At 38.1% G+C, this 25029-nt stretch overlaps 1 protein-coding gene across 19 annotated transcripts in view; it reads right to left on the reverse strand.

Moving 5' to 3' along the window:
- Positions 1–9862: 9862 nt before the first annotated feature.
- QKI (QKI, KH domain containing RNA binding) overlaps positions 9863–25029 on the reverse strand; it is a 167277-nt gene continuing 152110 nt past the window's right edge. For 2 of the 19 annotated variants that reach the window (XM_051855180.3, XM_089332473.1), the window contains 4 exons: positions 21838–21925; positions 19661–19936; positions 16859–16933; positions 9863–12958 (listed from right to left, as the gene is read on the reverse strand). In XM_051855180.3, coding sequence (XP_051711140.1) covers positions 12942–12958; positions 16859–16933; positions 19661–19936; positions 21838–21925 — 456 coding nt within the window. In that variant the 3' untranslated portion in view covers positions 9863–12941. Of the gene's footprint in view, positions 12959–13516; positions 18984–19057; positions 19064–19660; positions 19961–21837; positions 21926–25029 lie in introns of those variants that run through there. The other 17 variants (XM_051855178.3, XM_089332472.1, XM_070073307.2 and 14 more) reach the window with 12 other exon arrangements.

Here is a 25029-nt window from a genome sequence, read left to right on the forward strand (position 1 = left end):
CTGTGTGACCTCTGTCACAGGGTCAGTCCATGTCCTGTGTGTCCTCTGTCACAGGGTCAGTGTATGTGTCCTGTGTGACCTCTGTCACAGTGTCAGTCATGATTCCTGTGTGACCTATCACAGTGGCAATCCATGAGACCATGTGACTTCTTTCATAACCTGGCCATGTGACATGCAGCAGAAACATGCCATTTCTGTGTGTGTGTTTTTTTTTTGTTTGTTGTTTTTTTTTGCCTTTAGCAAATGCTTTCTGGAACAGTTAAGAAACTAAGTGTGGGGTGTAAGTACCCTAGACTTCTTCATGCTCTGTATACATCTGCACCTTTGCATTGGGTGTGCTGGGTTCCACAGGTCCTTGGTCCCTTAGAACAACAGATTCCACACCGCGTGTGGGATTGCACTTGTGGATTCTTTCCCCTCATCTGTAGAGTAGCAGTCCTCACAAGTAACCAAGTCGCCGTTTGTTCTAGGGGCCTTTGTTCAGTTTATGTCATTCTACATCTTCTTGTCTTTGACGTTTACAGAAATGAGCTGGGCCATCTCCAGCTGTGGCCACTGGGATGGACCGTTCTCCCCTGGGCGACACCTAGGGTGGACCGTTCTCTCCCGGGTGACACCTAGGGTGGACCGTTCTCCCCCGGGCGACACCTAGGGTGGACCGTTCTCTCCTGGGCGACACCTAGGGTGCCGAGTGAGTGGCACGGACAGTTGTGAAGAAGCAAAAGCGAGTGGAGAGAGCAGTGCAGGTTGCAGCAGAAGCACTGGTGCCAGCGCAGCCAGCCTCCCCTTTCTCCACAGGCAGGCTCAGGTCTGTCGGGGGACCACGTGACTCACAGCCTCCTCCCCAAGGCCTGGGACCCTCACCTGAGGTCCAGACACTCAGTCCACCGGCTCCTACACTAGGGCCGGTGCACGCCAACCCTTCGAGTTCACAGTTCTCCAGGGCCAGCTGTGGGAGCTGGGATACTGGAGCCCTGGGTCCCCCACCAGGGTCTTCGGTGAGCATTCCCCTCCACTCCTGTCCACCGCGACGAGAGGCTTGGCACGCGGCACCACATCTGTACCCAACTACTTTCTGAGGAAAAAAAAGGCCTGTTCGGCAAAGCCTTCTTTCACCCTTACTTGGAACTGTAATAAAACAGCATGATTCCCAAACTGGACACCTACTGAAACAACGTTAACTGACTGTTCAGTGTCAAAATTCCTGTATTAACCTAACTCCTTCATCATCACCCCATCAAGTTCTGGGACATGAAAGAACTTAGGTGTACATCAAGTCAATTTTGCCTGTGCCAAAAAAGTGGGAACTCCGAAAAAAAATGGAAAAAAATTCAGTCAGAAATTAATTCACTACACCACCAGTGTTTAAGAAACAAACATGGGCCAGCGCCGTGGCTCACTAGGTTAATCCTCTGCCTGCAGTGCCAGCACCTGGGGTTCTAGTCCCGGTTGGGGCGCTGGATTCTGTCCCGGTTGCCCCTCTTCCAGGCCAGCTCTCTGCTGTGGCCCGGGAAGGCAGTGGAGGATGAACCCAAGTGCTTGGGCCCTGCACCTGCATGGGAGACCAGGAGGAAGCCCCTGGCTCCTGGCTTCGGATAAGCATAGCTCAGGCCATAGCGGCCATTTGTGGGGTGGACCAACGGAAGGAAGACCTTTCTCTCTCTCTAACTCTGCCTGTCAAATAAATAAAGAAATAAATAAAAAAAGAAAATACAAAATCATCTCTTTAGTTTATGGTATGTTTCCCATCACAAGGAGCCATGAAGTGACAGCCAGCCTCACTGAAGATATTCTCTCTCAAAATCCACACATTCCAATTCAACCTGGCATACAACCATGTGAGTGCAGAACTGAAATCTTTATTTGGACCTGGCCATCCGGTTTTCATAAGCCTACTGACAAAGCACATACACCCTCAGGAACAAGGCCAGTGTTTTCCAGTTTGCACTGTAGTGCACGCTTTTGGACAACTGGATGCTTTTTGATCAAAGAAGTCCGTTGGTGCACCTGTGACACGCAAGCTTTTCCTGCTCTTCAAAAAACAAGCAAAAGGCTTTCCTACAGACACTTCTCACTGCAGGGCTGGGAGGTGGCCTTTCCAAGGTGTCTTACCTCTAAACTTCTTAGTCAGTGAAGAAAACCAAGACATAAAGAAGGGTGGCAATAAAACATTTGCAAATTTTGTTTTAAAAGGAGGTAAGGCTTGTAAAATAAAAGATACCTTTTTCCTGCTTACCCAGGCCATGTAAGTGCAGTTTTCCAGTTAGGACAGTAGCAAAAGCTCACCACCTAGTCACTTTTGGGAGGTTATGTTTTTGAAGATTTAGTTGGAAGGCGAGAGACAGAGGAGTATCTTCCATCCACTGGTTCACTCCTCAAAAGGCTGCAACAGCAGGGGTTGGGTCAGGGAGAAGCTAAGAGCCAGGAATTCTGTCTGGGTCTCCCACGTGGGTGGCAGGGACCTAAGTACCTGGACCATTACCTACTGCTCCCCATGCACACTAGCATGGAGCCAGACCAGAAGCAGAGTAGCCTTGATGCAAACTGGCGCTGTGATATGGGATGCAGGTGCCTCAAGCAGCAGCCACTATGCCATTATGTCAGCTATGGATAAGACATGAGTCGCAAGGTGTGTGGATTCCTTTGGTATTCTTTGTAAAAATAGTATTTTGTGGACTTACAATTTTTGATAAATTTTTGTTTTAATGTATTCTGATATATAGGAAATGGTTACTTTTATTGATTGGATGTTACTGATTTATTTTATCGAACAACTAGCATTTACATAACACCATGTATTTGGTTAGTAGTTCAAAAGTTGACAGAGTGCTAATCTTTATATGACTGCAAACAAGGCATGCATGATTTCTTTAAGATTTATTTATTTGAAATGCAGTGACGGGGAGGGAGGGAGGGCGAGCGAGAGAGAGGGGAATGTGTGCATCCACAATCTTCCATCCACTGGCTCATTCTCCAAATGGCTGCAGTGGCCAGAGCTGGTCTGGGCTGCAGCCAAGAACCCAGAATCCCACCTGGATCTCCCCTGTGAGTGGCAGGGGCCTAAGCACTGAAGCCGTCTTCCTTGCTTTCCCAGGTGCATCAGCAGGAAGCTGGATCATCAGCAGAGGAGCCAGGACTATGACACCAACTCTGACATAGAATGCTAGCGTCGTAGGCGGCTTAACCCAGCGTGCTACAATGCTATTCCCAAGGCATGCAAGGTTTCTAAAATGTTACTTCCTACACCCTTTCCTCCAACATTTGATTTTTAAAACCAGTGGTATAGCACCCTTTTAGAACATATGGCCTAAGAACTTTTCCTTTGGGAATTCTGGGCTGTAGCTTATTTCTATCCGAATTTAAAGTTTCTGTTATTAGGACATTTCCAATACCTGGAATCTATAAAGAGCTCCAGGAACTCAACAACAGTTAAAACAAAAAAATCCTGTTAAGAAATGGGCAAAGGACTTGAATAGACACTTTTCGAAAGATGAAATTCAAATGGCCAACAGACACATGAAAAAATGCTCAGGGTCACTAGCCATCAGGGAAATGCAAATGAAAACTATAATGAGGTTTCACCTCACCCTGGTTAGAATGGCTTTTATACAGAAATCAACAACAAATGCTGGCAAGGATGTGGTTAAAAGGTACCCTAATCCACTGTCGCTGGGAATGTAAACTGGTACAGCCATTTTGGAAGACAGCACAGAGATACCTCAGAAATCTGAATGCAGACCTACCATATGACCCAGCCATCCCACTCCTGGGAACTTACCCAGATGAAATGAAATCAGGAAATAAAAGTTTACTGCAGCTCAATTTACAATAACCAAGATAAAGAATCAACCCAGATGTCCATCAATGGAAGACTAAAGAAAATGTGGTATATATACTACTAGTCAGTTGTAAAAAACAATGAAATCCTGTCTTTTGCAACAAAATGGATGCAACTGGAAACCATTATACTTAGTGAAAAAAGCACATCCCCAAAAGACAAATCCCATATAATTTCCCTTATCTGTGGTAACTAGTAAAAGATAATGTAAGGAAAGGAAACTGACACTTGGAGAAGTGATTGTTTACAGCCCCTTGTCTCTACTGTTGAGGACGTTTTTTTTTCCTTCTATTTGTTGAATTCTTTACTTAGTGGAGGGTTAAGCTTATGATTACAAAACAAACTCAAAAGTATGTCACTGTAAAAAATAAGAAAGGAAGGATGGTAGGGTGGGAAGGAAGCATCACCATGTTCCTAAATCTGTATATATGAAACACATGAAACTTGTTCACCTTGAATTTTAAAAAGGACATTTCCATGCAAGGATGGGGAATCTTTTACCTGCTAGGGGCCATTTTGGTATTTACTTCACTCATGGGCCACAATCAACTTAAAACTTAGTCTGCTATCATTTACCGAATGTAGACTCCTGCCTGTGGTTGCTTCGGCAGGGCCAGACCGCTGAGTCTGTGGGCTTTACCGCAGGCTGTTAGTTCCCCAGCCCTGCTAGGGGACCAGGAACGGCAAAGGCTGCTGTGCACACAAACCCTAGGACTCAGGCCTGGGGCGGGGAACTGATTGACACTGCTGCCAGATGCCCAGGGCAGGCCGCCTCTGGCCCCAGGAGCACAACACAATACTTAAGAAATGAGACTTGGTGTGGAAGCTAGCAACATTCCCCCCCACCCCCAACATTCGTGGTTAAATTTTTCTATTTTTATTTTCCATTAGCTTTGTCCAATGCAGCCTTGAAACAAAGTAGTTATCTGAATTCAGGGAATGAAGTGGTAAGGAAAGCAGCAACTTGCAAGTATTCCCTGAAAAACATGCGCTCTTTGTGGTCGCAGTTCACTGCCTACCTGCTCAGAGGTGGAGCCCTACAGGTAAGGAGGGAACATACCTCCAGGCAAATTTCTTACTTTTAGATCAGGTTCAAAATATGCCCTCTCACTCGACTAAATTTGCTTAGCTACGGTCTAAGATGGAGCTAAGCATGGAGGTGCAGGATTTTGGGCGGAATCTAACTTGTGGTTTGGGAACAGGAAGGCCGCCACCTCCCTGAAGCAGCCATGGTAACTCCCAGCTAAACGGCACTGTACAACTCTCAGTTGGGCTCAGGCAGAACTCAACGAAGGCAGGAGGGCCTCGGGGGAGGGCACAGAGCATTGCACTGCCCTTGACCTCGCCAGTCTCACCATGCCACTCACCATCATGCCAAGGAGCACAGGAGGTATCTTAGTCATCTTGACCAATACTCATGGATGGCCATGCCCCCTGGGCATGGCATCAAACCTTCCTCACTTAACTTTTCCCTCTGAAATCACCGTTCCTGCTAGTGGTGCAAACGTGACCCTTGAACACCAGTTCAGGATGAAGCCCAGTTATGTGTATACTTGACTTGCCACTCTAGTTTTCTTCCCCAGGAGACCAACTAACATGTCAGCTCCAGGTACTTTCACACGCATTGTGCTCCACTCATTAACTGCAAAGTTTCTGTTTTTCTGCCATCTAGAACCCTGGTCAGTTTAATCTTAGGATAGCTTTTTAATATTCCTTTACTGTGAGAAAACAGTGAGCAAAAGTATCACTAGCAAAACTGTTCAAGCCAGCTTCCCACTTGTACTACTTGACTGTGAATTCTAGACTGAATCGCCTGGATTCCGTCACTTGTCAGGGCACTTCCACTCATCTCCAAGAGTTCTGCAAGAAAACACTTGTGGATTCACTTGCAAATATTTTCTCCTCTTTTTGTTATTATTCGTTTTCCCCACCACTTTCATTAACTCATTAATACCTTGCTAGGTAACTGATTCTAGCGCATGAATTGAGAAAACAAGGACCGCAGCACATTTCACTCTATGACGCTCTTCACAATTGGAACTGGTGTGCATCACATGAAGATGCACTTCTGTGAGTACATTCTACGTGTCCATCCATCACAAAACAGCACTTCACTGGAATAATCAGATGTCACTACACATTTTCGGAAAGATGCTATTCAAAACTTACCATTTTCCTGTAGATAAGGAATGTTTATAGTACATCTGTTAGATATTCAATTAACTGCTTTCTAACAAGATCACAAAGAGTTACCATACAAAGGTAGGTAGGTAGGTAGGAAGGAAGGGGAAAAAAAACCCCAAAGTCGTCCAGTTCCTCCACTTAACGGAATTCCTTCCTCTATTAACAAAACTGTGTTACAATGACAATTCATATCTTCAATAAAATTAGAAGCCACAGTCATCTGATTTTTCAGAAGAGCTGGGGCCTGTCTTACATGATCTCCTCTGAGAACTTAGTTTGAAGTCCAATCACCATTCTGGATCAGCAGAGATAAGCAATCAAAGTCACAGGCACCAGGACAGGAGTGAGAGATCCAACAGCTCAGAAGTGCAGTCTTAGCAAAGGTAGGGCCATGACTACCCAGGGTGCACTTGCTTTAAGGGGGCAATTATTCCCTTTTCAGCTCGAACTTTCTGGATATTTTGCTAATTGAAAATAAGGTTTTTAAAATTCTTAAAATTTAGGTTGCAAACACTGGAAAGTAGTTGAAAAAGTAAAACACACCACCCCATACTGTTCTGTGCTATGGATCCAACACACCCACTAGCTGGCTTCTCTTAGAGGTGTCTGCAAATCCAGGGTCCAGGGAGTGAGAGAGGAGGCACAGGGATGTGGAGGTTGTGTGAAAAAACAAGGGGTCAAAGGACGGAGATGCCAAAAGGAAACCTTGCAACTGCAAGAAACAAGCTTTCACAGCAATGCTTCTACTTTAACAAACAGCCCTTCTCATGTGGCGAATGAGATCCAGGTTGGATTTCTTCTTCCTTCCTTTAAAAACCACCTAAAGACCGCACCAGTTTCCTATGGTAATTAGAACCAGCACAGTCCAACTGAAGAGTCATGTAGCACTTCACTGATTTCTTTTTAATCATCCTAGTTAAATGACATTAGAACTCTAGAATGACAGATTCTTAAATTAAGTAAAAAGTGCATTCTTTATCCTGACCTTCACAAACGCTGGTGCGGGGAGAAACACATGCACTCTTCCCAGGTGGTTTACTGCACCCCATGTACAGTTCTGTTCGGTTCTCAGTTGACATGTGATTTGGGAACAAGTATTACGAGTCTCTCTCTCACACACACACACACTCTCACAGATATAAGTACAATTTCCACAAATAACGTTCTAAATGTTTTATACATACCACCACAACATAAACCATAAAGGGTATATTTGGTAATCAAAATTTCTCAGTTATAGCACTTTTAAAAAGATACAAATTAAGCTTTTTGACCCTGGGATCTGAGATCTGCCCACAAGGTGTCTTTTGCTAAGAAGGGACAGCAAAACTCGAAGAGCAATCTGATATCAATTTTCTGTTATTCACTGCACCTGCTGCCCTCTTCTATGAAGAAGTAATTTCTCCTCCTTCACGCCCATCCTCCTGGCAATTAGTGCAGCGGAAACATAAGGAAGAACAGTGCTATGCTTCAGTTAACCAGTTTGATTCAGCATTGAATACCAGGTGTGCAAACATGATTTTTAAAAAAAACCTCTTCATAACAAAAACATTTTAATTCAGATTTTTTTTTAAGGAAGCCACAGGGACAGGGATTTGACCTAGCAGTTAAGATGCCTACACCCACATCAGAGTGCCTGGACTTAATTCTTGGCCCCCAATTCGAGGTTTCTGCTAATGCAGATCCTGGGAGGCAGAAGGTGACAGCGTAAGTAATTAACTGATGGGAGACCTGGATTGAATTTGGGCTCCTGGTTTTGGCCTTGGTCCAGCTGTGGCCACTGCAGAGTCAACCTGTTGGTAAGAGCTATCTCTCTTAGCCTCTCAAAATAAATAAATAAATACATAAAGAAATAAAACCACAAAAATGTATTTGTGTACCAAGTGTGTAACAATGTGAAACAATTACTCTATGTACTTAGAAAAAATTTTGAGCCTAGCTTTCACTAAATAATGGATTAAAATTGGGAAATGTTTCATTTTACCAAAAAGCACTTTGTTGGTAACCATGCTAGTAACAGCTAGTTGTTACCAAGAATAGACATCCCATCCCAGGCAAAGAAACGAACAAAAAACTGGAGCAATTTTAGACTCTCCCATATGAAAGTCGCACTCCATTACTAAATACTTCTGATTTGGTAATGAGCAATTTCATTTATGCCTGTCATCTTCTTTTGCTGCACCAGAAAACTTAAGTCTTTTAAAGCCAGTTTTTGTTTAGAAAACTTTAATTAAATACTGATCCTGTGTATGTACACACAGATCTGTTTTATGGGGACCCAGCCACACGGAGCCACCGTACCCAAGGCATATGTGAATGCCGACTTGCATGCGATGTTCTTCTCCCTGTCATTATCCCTCATGAAAAGGGGAATGTTTCACTAAGCACATTCACAAAACAATCTCGACTGAAAGCTCATTTTACAGTTGTTGTGTTAAGTAACAGTATCAAATAATAAATTAACTCTAAGATGGGAGCTGTAATGCCATTTTCACCTTTTAAAACTGTCTTTTTACAATACTTGTCACATAAAAGGTGACAGTATAACACAAGCATACATCAAGTGCCCTTAAGACTGCACTCATGGGCTTCAGAGAACAGTCAACTGCATAGGAACTCTCAACTATCTAAGTGACACAGTAACACGACAACTTGTGTATTAGCAGCTTCACAACATCTTCAAATCCTCACAGGACACACAAGCTGTTACGTCACGAGAATGTCTAAGCTGGTAACATATTAAGGATCTGTCTACCTAACAATACCCTGCCCTGCTCATCCCGCACTGGTTCCAGTCAGTCATCCCTATGCTGTGTGTTTAACGCATATATGTGTATCCAGGAAAAATGAGAATACTTGACAGTCCAGTTAAGAGCATACTGGTTAAGAACAATTACTACATGTAACTCATTTCAGCCCTAAATTTTAGAACTCCAAATAAATAAAAAGCAATTTATAAAAATAAACAGAAAAATTCATCCTGACAAAAATTATTATCCAGAAAATAAAGTGTGTTTCACAGAAAAGACAAATAGTAATCTGTGAAAAATAAAAATACACCTCAACTAAAGAAGTCAATCAAACAGGTCTGAATGTAAGAGACCAAAACACACAAAACTTTCTAAACTCCAGTGCTTTTCCCTTAAATTTCTAATGTTCCAGACAGAAAAACATCTGAGAAAGTCTCAGTAACTTGCCTCGGGAGGGCCAGAATGAAGGTGGGCAGCACAGCGTCTGGGGACCCCGAGAAACAGCCCGCAGTCTCTGGCTTCACCCACAGAGAGAGTGCCTAACAGAACCACTTGGCTAAAACAGGCTTGACAACTGACAAAGGGAGATGCCAAGGTAGAATGAAGACCTACGTGGAGGCAAAATATCAGATTCTTTGCTTTATGATGTGGCCATAAAACTACCTACTTAAAGAAATTAAAAGATCCAACAAAGAATCAAACTGGTTTCTCAAAGAATATCATTACAATCAATCTCTCTGATCTTCATGCTCTGAGCAGATCAAGATTATGTGGAGAAGGAAAATAAAGTGTGGAATTAGTAATGCAGATGCTGAAAGGCAAGGGGCAAGACTAGGAGAACGCCTCAAACCACTTTGCTCCCATCTCTCCTGGCACCTACTCCCCAAAGTAAAAGGCCAGAAAACCCAGAGCTGTTTTAACAGCAGTGTGCGCAGCTGTCAGCTGACAGACAACATGAACACAAGTCACGCTATGTTATCTGTGTCACCTTCTCCAGGGTTAGTCCAGTAACTTACGACTTGACATTCTTTTGTTTTTATTTGTTTATTAAACATGGAAAGGTTAATAAACAGACACAGTCCAGAGTTAGTAGGTTGGTATTATAACATTTATTAAAATAATGCTATGGGTTAATAGAAACAGCAAGGAACCAAAGAATTAAAATGCAAGCTATGTAAAATCCCAACTAAAACTCAAAGTGTCTAATGTTTTCATTCATTAGCTAACTAAAAGCTCAAGAAAGACAAGACACCCAATATAATAAAGTACTGCAAAACAATTGGCAATTTTCAGTTATCAAAATTGTGGATTTTGCATTTTGTATCCTTTTCTCAATCAAGAAAAAAATTCTTTTTGAATGTTATATAACATACATATAAAACAAGATAGAAAAATACATTATAAACTTGTAACAATGGCTGTAAATACATTATCTTACATGTTTCTCATAGGCAATAGGTTGGTTATGGTACATACATAGCATGAAACTACTAAGATAATAAAGAATAGACAAAAATACATGTCAGCTGTACGGTAACATACAAGCGACACTCCCACCTACCCACGCTAAAAAATTACATAATACTGTCAGAAAAAAAAGTCTTAAAAACTACATATTTTAATAAGAAATAAATTCAATAAAGAATGATAATACTGAGAACCAAGGCATTCAGAGAGTTCAAAAGTCATGCTTTTTTTTTTCAGTTGATCCAAAATTTTACCAACTAAAGTTTTCAACAGTTTGTTCAGAGCCAGCATTACTCATAAATGTCACACATTTATTATCTCATACATTTACTTCCTTCCCCAGAAAAGACCTTTGATAAACATCTAAAATGTCCAGGTATAACGCAGTTGAGATGAAACTGGATCAAATACTGGTATCGTTTTTAACAACTATCACCTCAAGTGTTTGAGTGTCGCAAATTTATTCAACCAACCAAACAAAATAAAAATCAAAATGGCACAGCATATATTGTAAATAAATCAAAACAATGGTATGTGTAACAGAAAGACAAAGCAGTGGCACATTAAACCAAAGCTAGCAGAATACAAAACAATGAATGTCTATTGCATAGTAAATAAACTGAAAAAGGTTTCCAAGAGAGACACGATGATGGAGAGGTCACCGTGAAGGTGCTGACTGAGCGTCCTGCTGACCTTGCCTGTGAAGGACGGGAGAGGGAGAAGAGTTGACGAGCTGGAAGTCCACTGCCACTTGAGATTTGCCATGTCTGGTACTGAGCAGCTAACAACTATTCACTCAGTGTTCAGATGTAGCTTTGCATACAAAATGCTTCAACTACAAAACTGAATTCATGAGCAACTGAAGTGTACTTGAGTATTTACACCCACAATGATGGTTTTTCCCATTCTTTTAAAATTTTAAAAAAAAAGGGAGTCAAAAACACATGTGGGAACAGGAGGGGAGGTTACTAAAACCAGCAAAGAGATGGACATTACAAGTCCTCTGCTAATGGTATAAAGTAGGATGATTAAATTGGGGTCATTTAAAAACAGTTTTTCAGAATGAAAATCACTAAGATTCATTTTTGTGAAAAGGTTTGCTAGGCTTACTACTATTCTCCAATTAATAAGAAAAAAAAAAAAAAAAGTCCAAGGTCTACCCCTTCTCCAAATAAAATAAAGCTGTAATTCTGTCTGTAAACTGATGTTCAGATGATCTCACATAATTTTTATCTCAGAATCTTTTGGGTGAACACTGGAGATTATAATAACCAAAAGTATTCAATTATGATTTTTAAAAGAATTATGTTTTAAAACTTAACAAGTCAGACATTAGAAAAGTTATCAATTTTTTCACAGTATCAGATTTGGCAAATTTGCATCAAGGTAATGTGGCAAAAATCGTATGAATCAAACCATCAACTCATTTGTCTCCCCTCTTATCTTCTTTCACATACTGGGCGACTGAGGAACATGCATTAACTTTTATTGTGAGGGAGGAGCTGATCTTACGAGACACTTGACTAAATGACCATGAAGGAAAATAAGGCACTTTCTTTTCTTTAGACTTATTCCAATACTTAAAAAATAAAAAATAAAGACAAAAAGGCTCTTTTGGTCTTTTGTTTCTTGACAACCACCAGAAAAAATCATTTAATGAAATAAAGGGTTTCTTTGTTCTTTTTCTTTTTTTTATAACACTTGAAAGTATAAAATGCTACATTTCCAAAAATATATATATTTTTTTTCTGCACCAGCACCCTTGTATAGTAAAAGAATCTACTTTTTGTTCATTTGTTTCAATGCACTACACTTTATCTACAATTTCATTACATGTATACAGCAAATAGGCAAGCATGGCTTTTACATCCTTAATGATTTTTTCTATACAGGGAGGTTTAAAAAAAATACTTGAACAGTTTGCCCAGTAATGTGACACATAATGCATGTACCTTGTTCTCGTATATTTTTAACGGAGGTGTAAAATAAAGGTTCAGTAATTTTAACTCAGATATTTATCTTTTTAAAAATAGTGTTGCAGTATTTTTACTTTGCACTAATTTCCCAAACTCCTTGTCACGTCTCCTCTCATGGCACACTTTCTTCTAATACTTCAGATTCTGGCAGGCAATGTGAGAAGGCTGCCCCCTCTGCCCTTTGAGGGCACAGTAGTGACGGAACAGCATATCGAATTCTGAATACTTTTTGAAATCACTTCACCAATGACATCCCTGACCAAAGGTTCATGCATGATGTATCATCACACAGTACATTCAGAGAGAGCTTTGACTTCGCTATGAGAAGAAAAAGGTTCCTAGAAGTCTCTCACAGTAACTGCCTCTGTCAATGAGTAGTTAAGGGCCATCTGTCTCCCCTTACCGTTCGCTCAGAGGGGGACATTAAAAGACGGTCAGTGCTGTGGGATGAATTGGGCCTTATTGCTTTACTACTATTCAGTGCAGGTTCTAGAACCACGTTCACCCAAATTGGGGGGGGGGGGGGGAGGTAAGGAAAAAAAGCTGAGTTGGAGGACAACAATTTCTTTGTCTTTTGTTTGGTTAGATGGTAAGACGAACGGACAAGTGCCTCAGCTCGCTGCACTGACGACAGGCAAGCAAAGGCGATTACCAGTTAACTGATCAGCAGGCAGGCATGGTCAGGTCATCATTGGGTGAAGAGTTCAGAGGTCAGAAGGTCATAGGTTAGTTGCCGGTGGCGGCTGGGTGGTTAGAAACAAAAAACAAAACAAAAAAAGAAAAGAAAAGATAGAGAAGAGATTAGTTTCAGCTAGTGACGGCTTAATGACAACATGAAAAACTAATCACAACTAATAAAAAAAAAAAAAAGCATGTTTAATTCTGACAAACTGATTGACACCATCTACAGAATACAATAAAAATCATGACAATTCCATATCATGATTTGAACAAATGAAGAAGAGCCCACTCCCACAAAAAATAAATAAATAAAAAAAAGGAACTGGTTAACAGGAAAAAAATAGAAATAAAATACAACTAACAACTAATAGTTAGTAGCAGTCAATGAAGGAAATTGGAAAACAACAATGAATAGGTTTGGTATACAGAATTTTGAAACAGTCAGTGCAGTTAACAGTATCTGACTGCTATTAAGCATTAGTATTCTCTCAGATGCAAGCATTAAGCGACTATTAATGATGGTTGTGATTATTAATAACTGATGATCAACAGAAATGAATCTAATGGAATTTAAATTTCTATGAACAATTTGGTTCAACATAAACTCTGGGCCAAACAGGTTTCTTTTATTCAATAAATGTTTATTGCTTTTTCAATTATTCTATTTACAAACAACATGGAATTTCTTGGCCTCATGATACAAAGCAATACTAAACTGTAGTCTAGCAGTGTAGGCAACATCATGGGAACCAGAAAAAGGCCAGGCCTTCTGCACCAGCCAACACTTTCCAGTTGAAAAGACTATTTTACACATATAGAACACTTATAAAATGCACTTGCATGTAAACACTGTAAAATCCTGCCATTTAAAATTCTATACTCAAAAAGCTCTAGGTACATCAAAAAATAGAAGAAATTTCTAATTGATACCAATAAGGCATTTTAAAACTACAAACAGCTTTCTTTATTCAATTTCAAAGCTAATACTCTGCAAATACAATAAAATCTGACATTTCATATACATTCCTGCTTTATATTTTTATATTTTAAAAGAAGCCACCTGTAAATACTATTTTCTTTTGCAAAGTAACAAAAAATTTAAAAATTACAGTAAAACATAAAGTAGTTCTCAAGTGGAAAAGTTATCATTCCCAATGTCCTTGAGTTGTTCCTTCCTTAATCAACATCTGTCACATTCTGCTTCATCCAACTTGGTCCACTTAACAGTAGTATGATTTTTTTAAGACTCATTCAACAGCTTAATTATTTCTACTATATTCTGAGGTTTGATAGAATTTTCTGTACTGTTGCCATTTGTGACTTAAGGCAGAGGAAATGTGAACAAAAAGTTATTCAGTGCAAAGTCAGATTCTGTGTCACTTCATAAATCAAAACTCAGTAGATATAATGCTCACAGAGTTTAAATGATGTAATATAATGGACTGATTTACCTTCATTATGACAAAAATGCTTTCCATAGTCTACCATTTAGGACAGTTCATAAATACTACAAAAATATTATATCTTCAATGTGACCAAATCTTCCCTGAATTTCTTAAAAAGTGGAATTTCATTTAAAATAAAAACTGCTATTTCAAAATCAAAGGAGAAAGTAAGTATTTATAGTCATTATTATTTAACAGGTATTCCAAAATATGGAATCTTAAAGCATTTTTGATATTACTTAGTTTTGATTAAAATTGTTTAAATTTTTTATACAAATTATGTAAGTAATGGTTTTTGTAAAATCATTACTCAGAAAAACATTTCATTAGGTGTCTTTAAGTGTGGAATATATAAACAAAGTAACTACCATTTATATATACCAGTACACCTATAATATATCCTCTGCCAAGTCCTGGCCTCCTACAGTACACACAGGAGTGACAACTGTGCAAAACCGGTTATAGTTAATTACAACTAAAAAGTCAGTTGGTCTTTTATAGGTTTCAAATTCAGTTTTGACACACGTCTAGAGGTGGGTTTATTTTTAGTAAAGACTAGAAATCTGTCAACCATGTAGTACTCTAAATGTTCATTTAGAATTACATGGTTACATATCCAAGGGCTGATTTTCCTTGTATTAGGTGAATGGTTATAATAATCTCTTCAAAAGACTTTTTTAAAAAATAATTAAAAAAAAAAAACCTCAAAAATAGAGAAAACAGTAGTATCATAAAATAATTTAAGTAAAGGATTTTAGACATCACCCTTAGACCCAATGAGTGCATACAGTGATAGCAAGTATAAAGTATTCTGTTACTTTAAAAAAAAATTAGCATTTCGGTTTGCTGACATTGCATTTTGAATAAAAACAATGAGAATTAATTAAAACACATTTAACTAAAAAAGAGCCATGCATGGAATGTGCTGTCATTTTCCAAATATGATAAAACCTTCCTTTAATATTTTCGACTATCTCAAGGCACGGAGTATTAAGTAAGCCAATAATTATTGCGTTAAAACCAAATAATGAAAAATCTCCTAAGAGGGGGCATTCAGGAAAAACTTAACAGTGGAAAAACTATGCTGGGGTATTCAGTAGAACTAATTTAAACAGTATCGATATGAATAAAGCTTCAAATTATTCATGGGATTATCTAGTTTCTTCAAATCTAAATAACTTTTAAAAAAACCAAGATTTTCCATCTCTACATGACTTGCAAGGAGTACAATCTTCATAGATAATCATGGAGCTTAGGGTCATTCACTGAATGTTCACCACAAGTAATGTATGTATTAGTTAAAAGTCTGGAAGGCTCTTTGATGATGCATGATGCTAAATGAATATCACAATGGAAAGGCATTTTATTTCTGATGTGGACAACAGCTGTGTCCAATACTTATAATCAATATTCAAATATAAATCATGTGAAGTAGGTAGGTGTTTCATAGTCATAGAGGTGTATAATTGGAGTGTAACATATCACTTCTTTTCCCTACTAACAGCAGAGACTTTGATCAATTTAATTAGTAGATGGCAGATGTACCATCATAGAAGATGGGAAAAAGTTCTTTTCTACCAAGCTTCAGATGCCTATCTTGTGGTTTAAAAAAAAAAAAAAAACAACTTAGAAAACAATTCAATGTCAATAAACCGAAAAGATCACTCCTCAATAAACATAAATAATGTATATAAGGGTCCAAGGACACATACACACACACACACATATATATAGGACACAAACTACAAATGTTGAAAAGGAGAAAAATGAAGACTTATTTTCCAGTCACAGGTGAGTTAAAAAGGATATTTAAACAGTTGGATCTTATATACCACAGAACTTCAGGAGATAGTTTACCTTCAGATAATATATTTTAGCAGCAAATGACAAAAATCAAAGGATCCATTTTGGCAAGAGAATGGAAGAATAAAAGGGAATTGGTATTCTAATTAAGAAAAATATTCAACTACATGAAAGTTATCTTCACAGTCCTTTTGATTTTAGCGAAGTATTTGACATGTACATCCTCCTCATGTTTATAAAGTGGCTCAAATATTTTATTGTAAAGAAAAATGGAAACTAAATCTTCAGTTTTCTCCAAAAGTACACAGGAGGCAAATATTCCTTTACTTCTCTCATTAAAGCACCATCTGTTCAATTCATTTTGCAATACCAACCCAGAATTTCAGAACAATTAAAAGGTAAATTTCAGTAAAAGTTATTGAAAAATAGCTAAGGCAACATAAAAATTTAATAGCTCCCGAAATTGACTAATTTATGTTTTAGTAGGAATAAATCCATAGTACATAATACTAGAAGACTTAATAAGTTAAAATATATGAAGGGAGAAAGAAAACAAAAGGCCCAACCTTAAATCTGTCAATTATTACAAATGAATTTAGAAAATGAAAACAGGGGGCAGGTAAGCAGTTACATTTTTCCATCAGGTGTGGTGTTGCAAACTGTATGGACATCCAACCCATTTCTTATAAACAAGAACTGCAGAACTAAACTAACCTCGGTCTGCGGTCACAATCCTTTGGTAAGGATGGACACGCATATCGTGCCTTCGAACTTTAGTAGCCACCGCACCTAGTTAAATTGCAATTACCAAGACAAAGTTAGAAAACATTCACAAGGGGAAGAAACATTAACAGCAGGTTTATCAAAATGGATTTCAAATTTCATTTACTACAAAAGTTTGCTTTAGGAAACACGTTAAGGCACAGTAGTTTTAAAGTTAACCATAACATGTCATGTATATATGCATCTATTTATATTGCATTCATTTCAAACACCTTGGTCTTAACCTATTTTCATCTGTTCACTCACAATCCCCAAGTCACAGTACTTCATGAGCTCTGTTAGATGCAAACACATTGAAGCTTTACTAGTCACATATTCACTGGAGTGCCTTTCTTGCAGCACAACTACGTCAATAATGCCACGTTTCATACTGACAATTATTTGCTAACCTTAAGACCACTTCCAGAGTTTATCACTTAAAAAGGTTTAAAAGCAATTCTTAAAGCCTACAGATTGTGGTTTTAAACTCTGAGTCAATAAGTATGAACTGCAATGAATTAGGTGATTAGTAAAGCAAACAGTATAGTACACTTAGCAGTCAGTATACTACTATACACTCCTTTATAAATTACTGTTACTTCATAATATTACAGGCTAAACCAAATTAATAACAAGTTTTTACTTTATATCTATGTGCAAAAAGTGCAAGTAAGTCACTGACTGCTAGGCTAAGCTTTTTTCCCCCGGAGGCTGCTGAGACTAAGCATTTGTTAAATTCAGATCTGATGAGGGTTCAGTTAAGACCGTTCTTGAATTCTTAGCCTTTCGTTGGGAAAGCCATACCTAAAGATAAAAGGAAGGGAATTAAAAATTAGTCATCAATGAAGATTTGATGCTAACACCAATCTCCTCACTACCACCAACACACGTGTCTGCATCTGTTTTGAAGGGCACTGCATATTTGCAAGTAATTTATTGTGAGAGGTGATTTACAGCATGCATGTTATCTGTGTGCAAATTTACGGTAATGTAGTAATTGAAGATAATTTTCTCAGTTCTTCCAGTGGTCAATATCAAGTTTTACTGCTTAGGTGGCAAAGCAAGAAATAAAACTGATTATAACAAACTTCTTCACTTAGTATTTCTCTTCTTACGATGCCAATTACGAAATGCATTTTTTCCTGTTAATTCTGCCAGTCTAATAATTAAGATTTTATAAATAAAAATTTCCCACCAAAAGAAAACAATGCTACTAGTTTATAGTGAGAAATTTTACTGCAGTGCCTCTTGCTGTTTCTAAGCAGTAAACTGGTTCACAACCCTTTTTCCATTTTAGATAAACTAATCATACGTGAGTGTAGTTCTGACAGCAAAATCAGGGAGATCTTGCAATGAAAGTTCTCCTATTCGAGCTGGTGGCTAAGAACCCCAGCCTTGCAGGAAGGCAAGAGTCCTAACTCCTCAGGAACAGATGCTGTGGGTGCAGCAGAGAGGAGTTCTGGGGGAAGGAGCATGCACAGGGCCACAGGACAGAGTATTAATAGAAAGGAAAACTTCAGGTTACAGGTTACAGGTTATTTTAAAAATGCTTCAAGAAATGTGCAACAGAAACAAGCCTTTCATCAACAGTTCTGTGGTATAATTCTGACCTATAATTACTTCATACAATGATGTAGAGATGAACGGAAAACATGTACAATATAATGTATTTGTTCATAAAACAAAAGGCACCTGAGTGCATGCACACACACAGATAACATACAGAGCATTGTGGCTTTAATTGAACAATGAATTTTTGAATTTAAATCTTAGTGTTCGGATTCATTAAAAGGCTTTCAAATTTTTATAAATCAGTATTAATGCTGGAGGGAAAAAAAAAAACCTTAAAACACCAAAGTCCTAAAAGTCAACGGCATGCATGCAGCACCAAGGTCATATACAATTCAAGAAGAAAAAAAAAAAGTATTCAAATTCTGTCTGGAAAAACAAAAGGGATGCACGGAAACAGTGTGTTCCACATTGACTGGTCGTGTTAGAACAGCTGCTGGTGCTCTAGTCCTCCATCCAGCAAGTCAATGGGCTGAAATATCAGGCATGACTGGCATTTCAATCCACTCTATAAAAAAAAGGGATCAAGAATGTCTTTTTCGAGCACATCACTTTTGTTCATGTAACACCAAGAGCTTATACCATGACCTTCACTTCTGCCTCAGGTGGGACTCTGAATTCAGTGACTTGGTATTTATTCACACATCTATTAAATACTGTACTACCGAAATTCATGTTTCATGTTAACTAACACTTCAAAAGACAAGCACTGGAAAACCTTAACAAGGCCATTATTTATCTGGTTTGTTTTACATTTTAAATGATCACAAATTTTTAAAAACACACACAATAATATAAATATTAAGATCTTAAAATAGTTTCACATGAAAATTTAAAATTTAGCTGACAATTAAATCTAACTTTGTGAAGTGGAGCTGATGGAGGTGACAGGTCAGCGGGGTGGACCCTAAAATTCAAAATTACCTCAGTGATGTCAAATGTGAAAAGTGTTAAAAATTTATATAACCAATTTGTGTAACCAAAGTTAATTTGAATTAATAAGTGCACTTTAACAAATATAAAGTATAATTATTTAAAAGGGAAAGCCTTCTGAAAGGCAGAAATAAAATTCAGTCCTTCCAAGTGGAAACTTGCCTGTCTAAAACTGATAAAATCATTTCAAAGTCTGGGGCAGCAAAATTTATTGAAAAGAATGTTGTTAGTCACACAGAGAGAAGAACTTACCTAATACACCACTAGGTTCAATAGGATACTCAAGGATTGATGTAGCTGGTGCCAACGTGTAGGGGTATTCATAGGGTGTGTAGATTAAACCAGCTTCGGGCCCTGGAGGAACTATTGCAGCAGTTGGGTGAGGAGTTCCGTTTGGCATGACAGCGGTCTGTATTTGTCTGATCAAAGGCATTATGGTAGGGCCAGCTGGCGTAGGAGTACGCAGGGCAGCTGGTGGGAGAACAGGCGCAGGCCCAGTAATGATCCTTGGGGCAGCCTGGGCTGTCGCTGCAAGAGAAAAGGCAAGGGCTGCTACAGTAAGCAAAGAAATTCAGAAGGAAGTACAGAGACAGCAGTATAAAACATGGGAAAACGAGAGGGGAGTAGGAAAAAGAAAGGGAAAAAGCAGGAAAGAAGAAAAATAAAAGGAAATCATTAGTACATGCGCCAATCACACAAAAATGTCAAAGCACACCAATCAAATGCAAACAGCTTTCCCTTTCCCAATGTGATTAATAAATGTGCAAAAATTAAAAAGCCACTGTAAAACAAAAAAAAGAATGACACCATTAAAGTAGGTTACATTTATTTGATTTATCTGCTTTTAAGATTTCATGAGACTAAAGATTCATGCAGAAGCACAAGGAAACACTGCGTTAAAAGATGTTAAAAAATCATAATTTGGAACTGGAGTCCACAGAAACACAGTTTTGGTACATTTCTAAAACGTAGTTTCAGGTTAAAAAATGAGTATTTTTCATTGTAACAAGAAAAGCAAGTAATTATTAGGTCTACATATAAATCACCTGCATCTTTAGGGAATTAACTATTTATAAAGTCAGGATTAATGATATAAAAATAGGGCTTCAAAAAGTTCAAGGCAGAATTAAAAGACATGCAAGAAAAAACGTTGAAATCCATGTTTATTGTTTTTAATAATATATATTTTTCCATGACTGTTAATGATATACTCAGTTTCATGAGTAAATAAAAGTTAGTTGAAAAGTACTACTTTAAACCCATTAAGAGTTATCAGCCGGTGCCACGGCTCACTAGGCTAATCCTCCACCTTGCAGCACCAGCACACCGGGTTCTAGTCCCGGTCGGGGCACCGGATTCTGTCCCGGTTGCCCCTCTTCCAGGCCAGCTCTCTGCTGTGGCCAGGGAGTGCAGTGGAGGATGGCCCAAGTGCTTGGGCCCTGCACCCCATGGGAGACCAGGAGAAGTACCTGGCTCCTGCCATCGGATCAGCGCGGTGCGCCAGCCGTGGCGGCCATTAGAGGGTGAACCAACGGAAAAGGAAGACCTTTCTCTCTCTCGCTCTCTCTCTCTCACTGTCCACTCTGCCTGTCAAAAAATAAATAAATAAAAAAAAAAGAGTTATCAAAGACTTTAAATTTCTTTTTTTTAAAAAATTTAGCTATTTAAATATGATGCTGCATTCATAAATTACATGTGTACACTGTATTAGACTGTCTCAAAATATAAATTTCATATTATGTCATTTAAAGTATAAAAAAGCAACTCTCTTATACCTTATAAAAACAGACACATAAAAAGGAAAAAAATAGACTGAACATAGTTATTACCAACTGATCTCTGTGAACTCTCATATGAAAAAAATAGAGGAAAAATACTGGAGGGAAAACAGGCAAGCAAGGTGAAAGGCAAGAATTTCACAGGTACACTTTAGTTAGCTTTTAAAAAATAAGTTTATCACCATAAAGAAATGATAAATGGTTAAGGTAAACTGACACATTTACCCTGACTTAAATGCTACACACAATGTACATACATGTATGGAAATATCACATGATACCCCACAAATACATACAACTTTCATCAGTTAAGCATAAATTTTGATGTTTTAAAAATCTATCTTTTGTATAAAAGTAACAAAATAGTCTTAAATCTAGTTAACAAAATAGAAAATTATTTGAAACTCTTGAATTTAAAGGTTGAAACTTCACTATAAAATAAATTAAATAAAGGTCCACAAAAACCCAATACTTAGATTGCTGTCATAAGATCAAGAGCATCCTCAATTCATGGAAGTATTAAAAACAGGACTATTGATGCCACATCAAGTGACACAATTACTTCTCATTTGTTCTGCTTTCCAAATGGGAAAGGTCTGTGGACAAAACAGCCGAGACTGCCCTAACCCTGGGCCTCGGTTTCATTCTTACGTGATTTAATGTTGGCATCTCTGTAGGTGCCATTCAGAATCGCAAGCTCCATCAGCTGCATCTTCTTCAGGCTGTCTTCTCCTTCAGCCTACACATGGAAAAACAGAGCAGTAGCACTCAGGATCATCCACATACATCACTGCTGTATTTACACACAAGACTTAAACTAGACATCATGTAACTACAGTCATCTGCTTCAATCAGGGAGAAGGAAAGAACAGGAACCAAAAGGTGCCGACATACCAAAGGCCATCTGCTCAGTGATGGCATTAGGATATATAACATATTCTACAGTCACTAGCTACGTATCTACTTGGAAATGTTTTATGTAAGCTGTATTAATTTATTAAAGTTTTTCTAAAAAGCTTCACTTTTAACTGGAAATGAAAATGTTAGATAAAATTACATACAGCACATTTTGTTTAGCATCTATCATTTCTGCTGAATGTTCCAAAACTCAGATTCACAATGACAGACATAATCCAGGATGATTTCTGATCATCAACATGTTTGGCCACAATATTTTACCTTGAATTTGTCCCTCTCTTTCCACTTACTTTTGTCACCCTTGTTCTAGTTACTATTGATACAATATCAAAACTACTAGAATCTTCCATTAATGGTATCTGTCTTCCAACCAGTCTGTATATAGGCCACATCAATTGACTAAAATACAGCTTCTACCTCAATATTCTCAAAAATTAAAGCCTCAAATCTTTATATGGGTACTTGCTACCTAAAAATATAGAAGTAGGATACTGATGGTCTGGCCCCAAACTATCTTCTCAAGTTAAACCAATTAATCTTAAAATTAATATTTTATATACACAGCTACTGTTGTAAATCAAACCAAATCACTACTCCCAGTTACTCCTCTCTGCAGATGCTCCTTTGCATGCCACCCTACCATCTCCACCTAAGCACTACCTTCTCAGGGGCCATCCTCCAGATTCTGTTGTTTCTGTGTTGAATTTCTGCTTGTGGAATATCACCACTCGCAAAGCAGTAAGCACTATGAAAACAGAGCTGTTTTCTATTTAAAAATGACTAAAAACCCTACAGATCCCCAAATTCAGGATTATTAATCAGGACTTTTTAAATGATTGGTATGAGAAATCTTTACTTCCAAATCCCAAATGTCTAGGTCCCAAAGGATGAGGTCCATCTGTCAAAATCATTCTTAAAGATAGTGATAGAGAGGGAACGGTTCTTACTTCCACGTATTATCTACTGTTTAGGACTTAGTATGCCACTGCCAACTTTTAAAAATCCTACTTTGCAGCAGGTTATAGGCAAAAGATATTTGTTTGTAGGGTTACTATTCCTTGACCTCTACCAATTTGTATAAGATGAAACAAAATGATCTTTTAAAAAACACAGATATTCTATTAAAAATAAGTAAGTTGCTATCAAAAGGGAATGCTATTAAAAGAATTACATATCTGTTAAGATAAAACTCCTTATACTTCATGAAAAATTAAAACTTATCAACAGCTGCTTCAAATTTAAATATATACAATCAAATACCAAAAATATAAATTGAATTCTATAAAATTTTTAATAAAAAGCAGTAAATATACCTCTAGTCATCTTCCATACTTAGAAGGAAATAGAAATCTAAAAATGTCAGCAAATAAGATAGCAAATTATCTCAATCACATAAATAAAGAACAAAAAAGTTTTTTTGCAGAGAGAACAGGTGTTTGAAAATACATACGGACTAAACTGTTCCTCTAGAAAACAAAACCACTCGGTAGCTGGTGATACACTATTACACATGGGAAAAGGTCAAAGGGAAAGATGATGGAAGTACTGCACGTGTGCACATCACTGTGTATATACATGCGAGTGTAGGATACTGCAAGCAGCACTGATCATTCAAGAAGAGAATAAAAACCAGAACAGCACAGCATTCGAGTTGCTGCTGTCAGCTGCCACAATGACAAGGGAAGTGACCTCAGGTCTCACACATCAATGCCTCCCAGAAGAGAACCATCTAGGTTGGAATTGGACTTGGACCCTGGGGCCTCTCACTCCAGGAGGAGCTGCATCCTCACACCCTTAACACTTCACCACTCTGCCTTCACAGACAGCACCAGCATCAGAAGCTTCGCAGCTCCACTCCAGGCGTTCACAAGGTGTGCTGTGGAACTCTGAGTGAGGGACACAACCTCTAGACAGCTGGAACAAGGACCTTTCCATTTAGGACAAAGGAAACTGTTCTACAGCAACCATTTAAGGTCAAAAAATCATACTTTAACACTGCTAAATTTATGTGATTACCTACAACCAGTAACTTCTTACTTAAGGAGTTGCCCTAGAGTTTAAATCATTTACAAAAACGGAGGTATACTTTACATACAGTGAATTCCCAAGACCTTAAATGCAACAATTAGTTTTGTAGAATGTACATTAAGACACAGATGGTGACACTGAGCAAAGTCCTCAGGTAGCTCAGGTCTCAGCTGCCAATATTATTCTAACACATTACAGTTTAGTTGGCCTATTACAGAATATTGTATAATAGTCCTGTGTGTGTTTTTGTGTCTAGTTTCTTTCCATCAGTGCAATATTTAGAAGGCTCGTCCATATTGTAACATGTATCAGTAGTTAATTTGTTTTGATGGGTGACTAGTATTTCTGCTACAGAAATTCAGCTATAACCAGTTTTTGAATATTGTAAGTAAAGTCACTATAAAAATCTTCATGCAAGATTTTTTGTGTGAATATAAGGTTTCATCATCTTGAATAAATACCTAGTAATGGAGCTGTTGAGTCTTAAGAGTAGCTCAAGATCTCCCTTGTATTTTGCATCAGAAATACTATAAGGATTACTAAAGCATTATGAATATTCTTTAATTTTGAAACATTAAATTTGAAAAGTATACAAAAACTTGCACATAGATGAAGACGTGTTATCAGCTAATTTAAAGCTATGTTAAAGTGACAGAAATAGTGATGTTTAGCACTATCAGAGTTAACAGGGTTTTAGCACTGTCAAGTAGAACAACTTGTACATTGTTTTAGTTTATTAGCATTGGATATTAGATCTTCAGCATCTAAACATTTATATCCTATCACAAATCTGTGGTAATGGTACTATAGTAGTCCTGGAGCTTGAGTGAGTTAGGTAGGCTATCCAAAGCTACCCAAGGTCACATTGCAAAGCTGGTTTCCAAATCAGAGCCCCGA

This window comes from Oryctolagus cuniculus, chromosome 5 (genome assembly GCF_051225735.1).
Source record: "Oryctolagus cuniculus isolate XC-2025 breed Fujian yellow rabbit chromosome 5, ASM5122573v1, whole genome shotgun sequence".
Lineage (NCBI taxonomy): Eukaryota > Metazoa > Chordata > Mammalia > Lagomorpha > Leporidae > Oryctolagus > Oryctolagus cuniculus.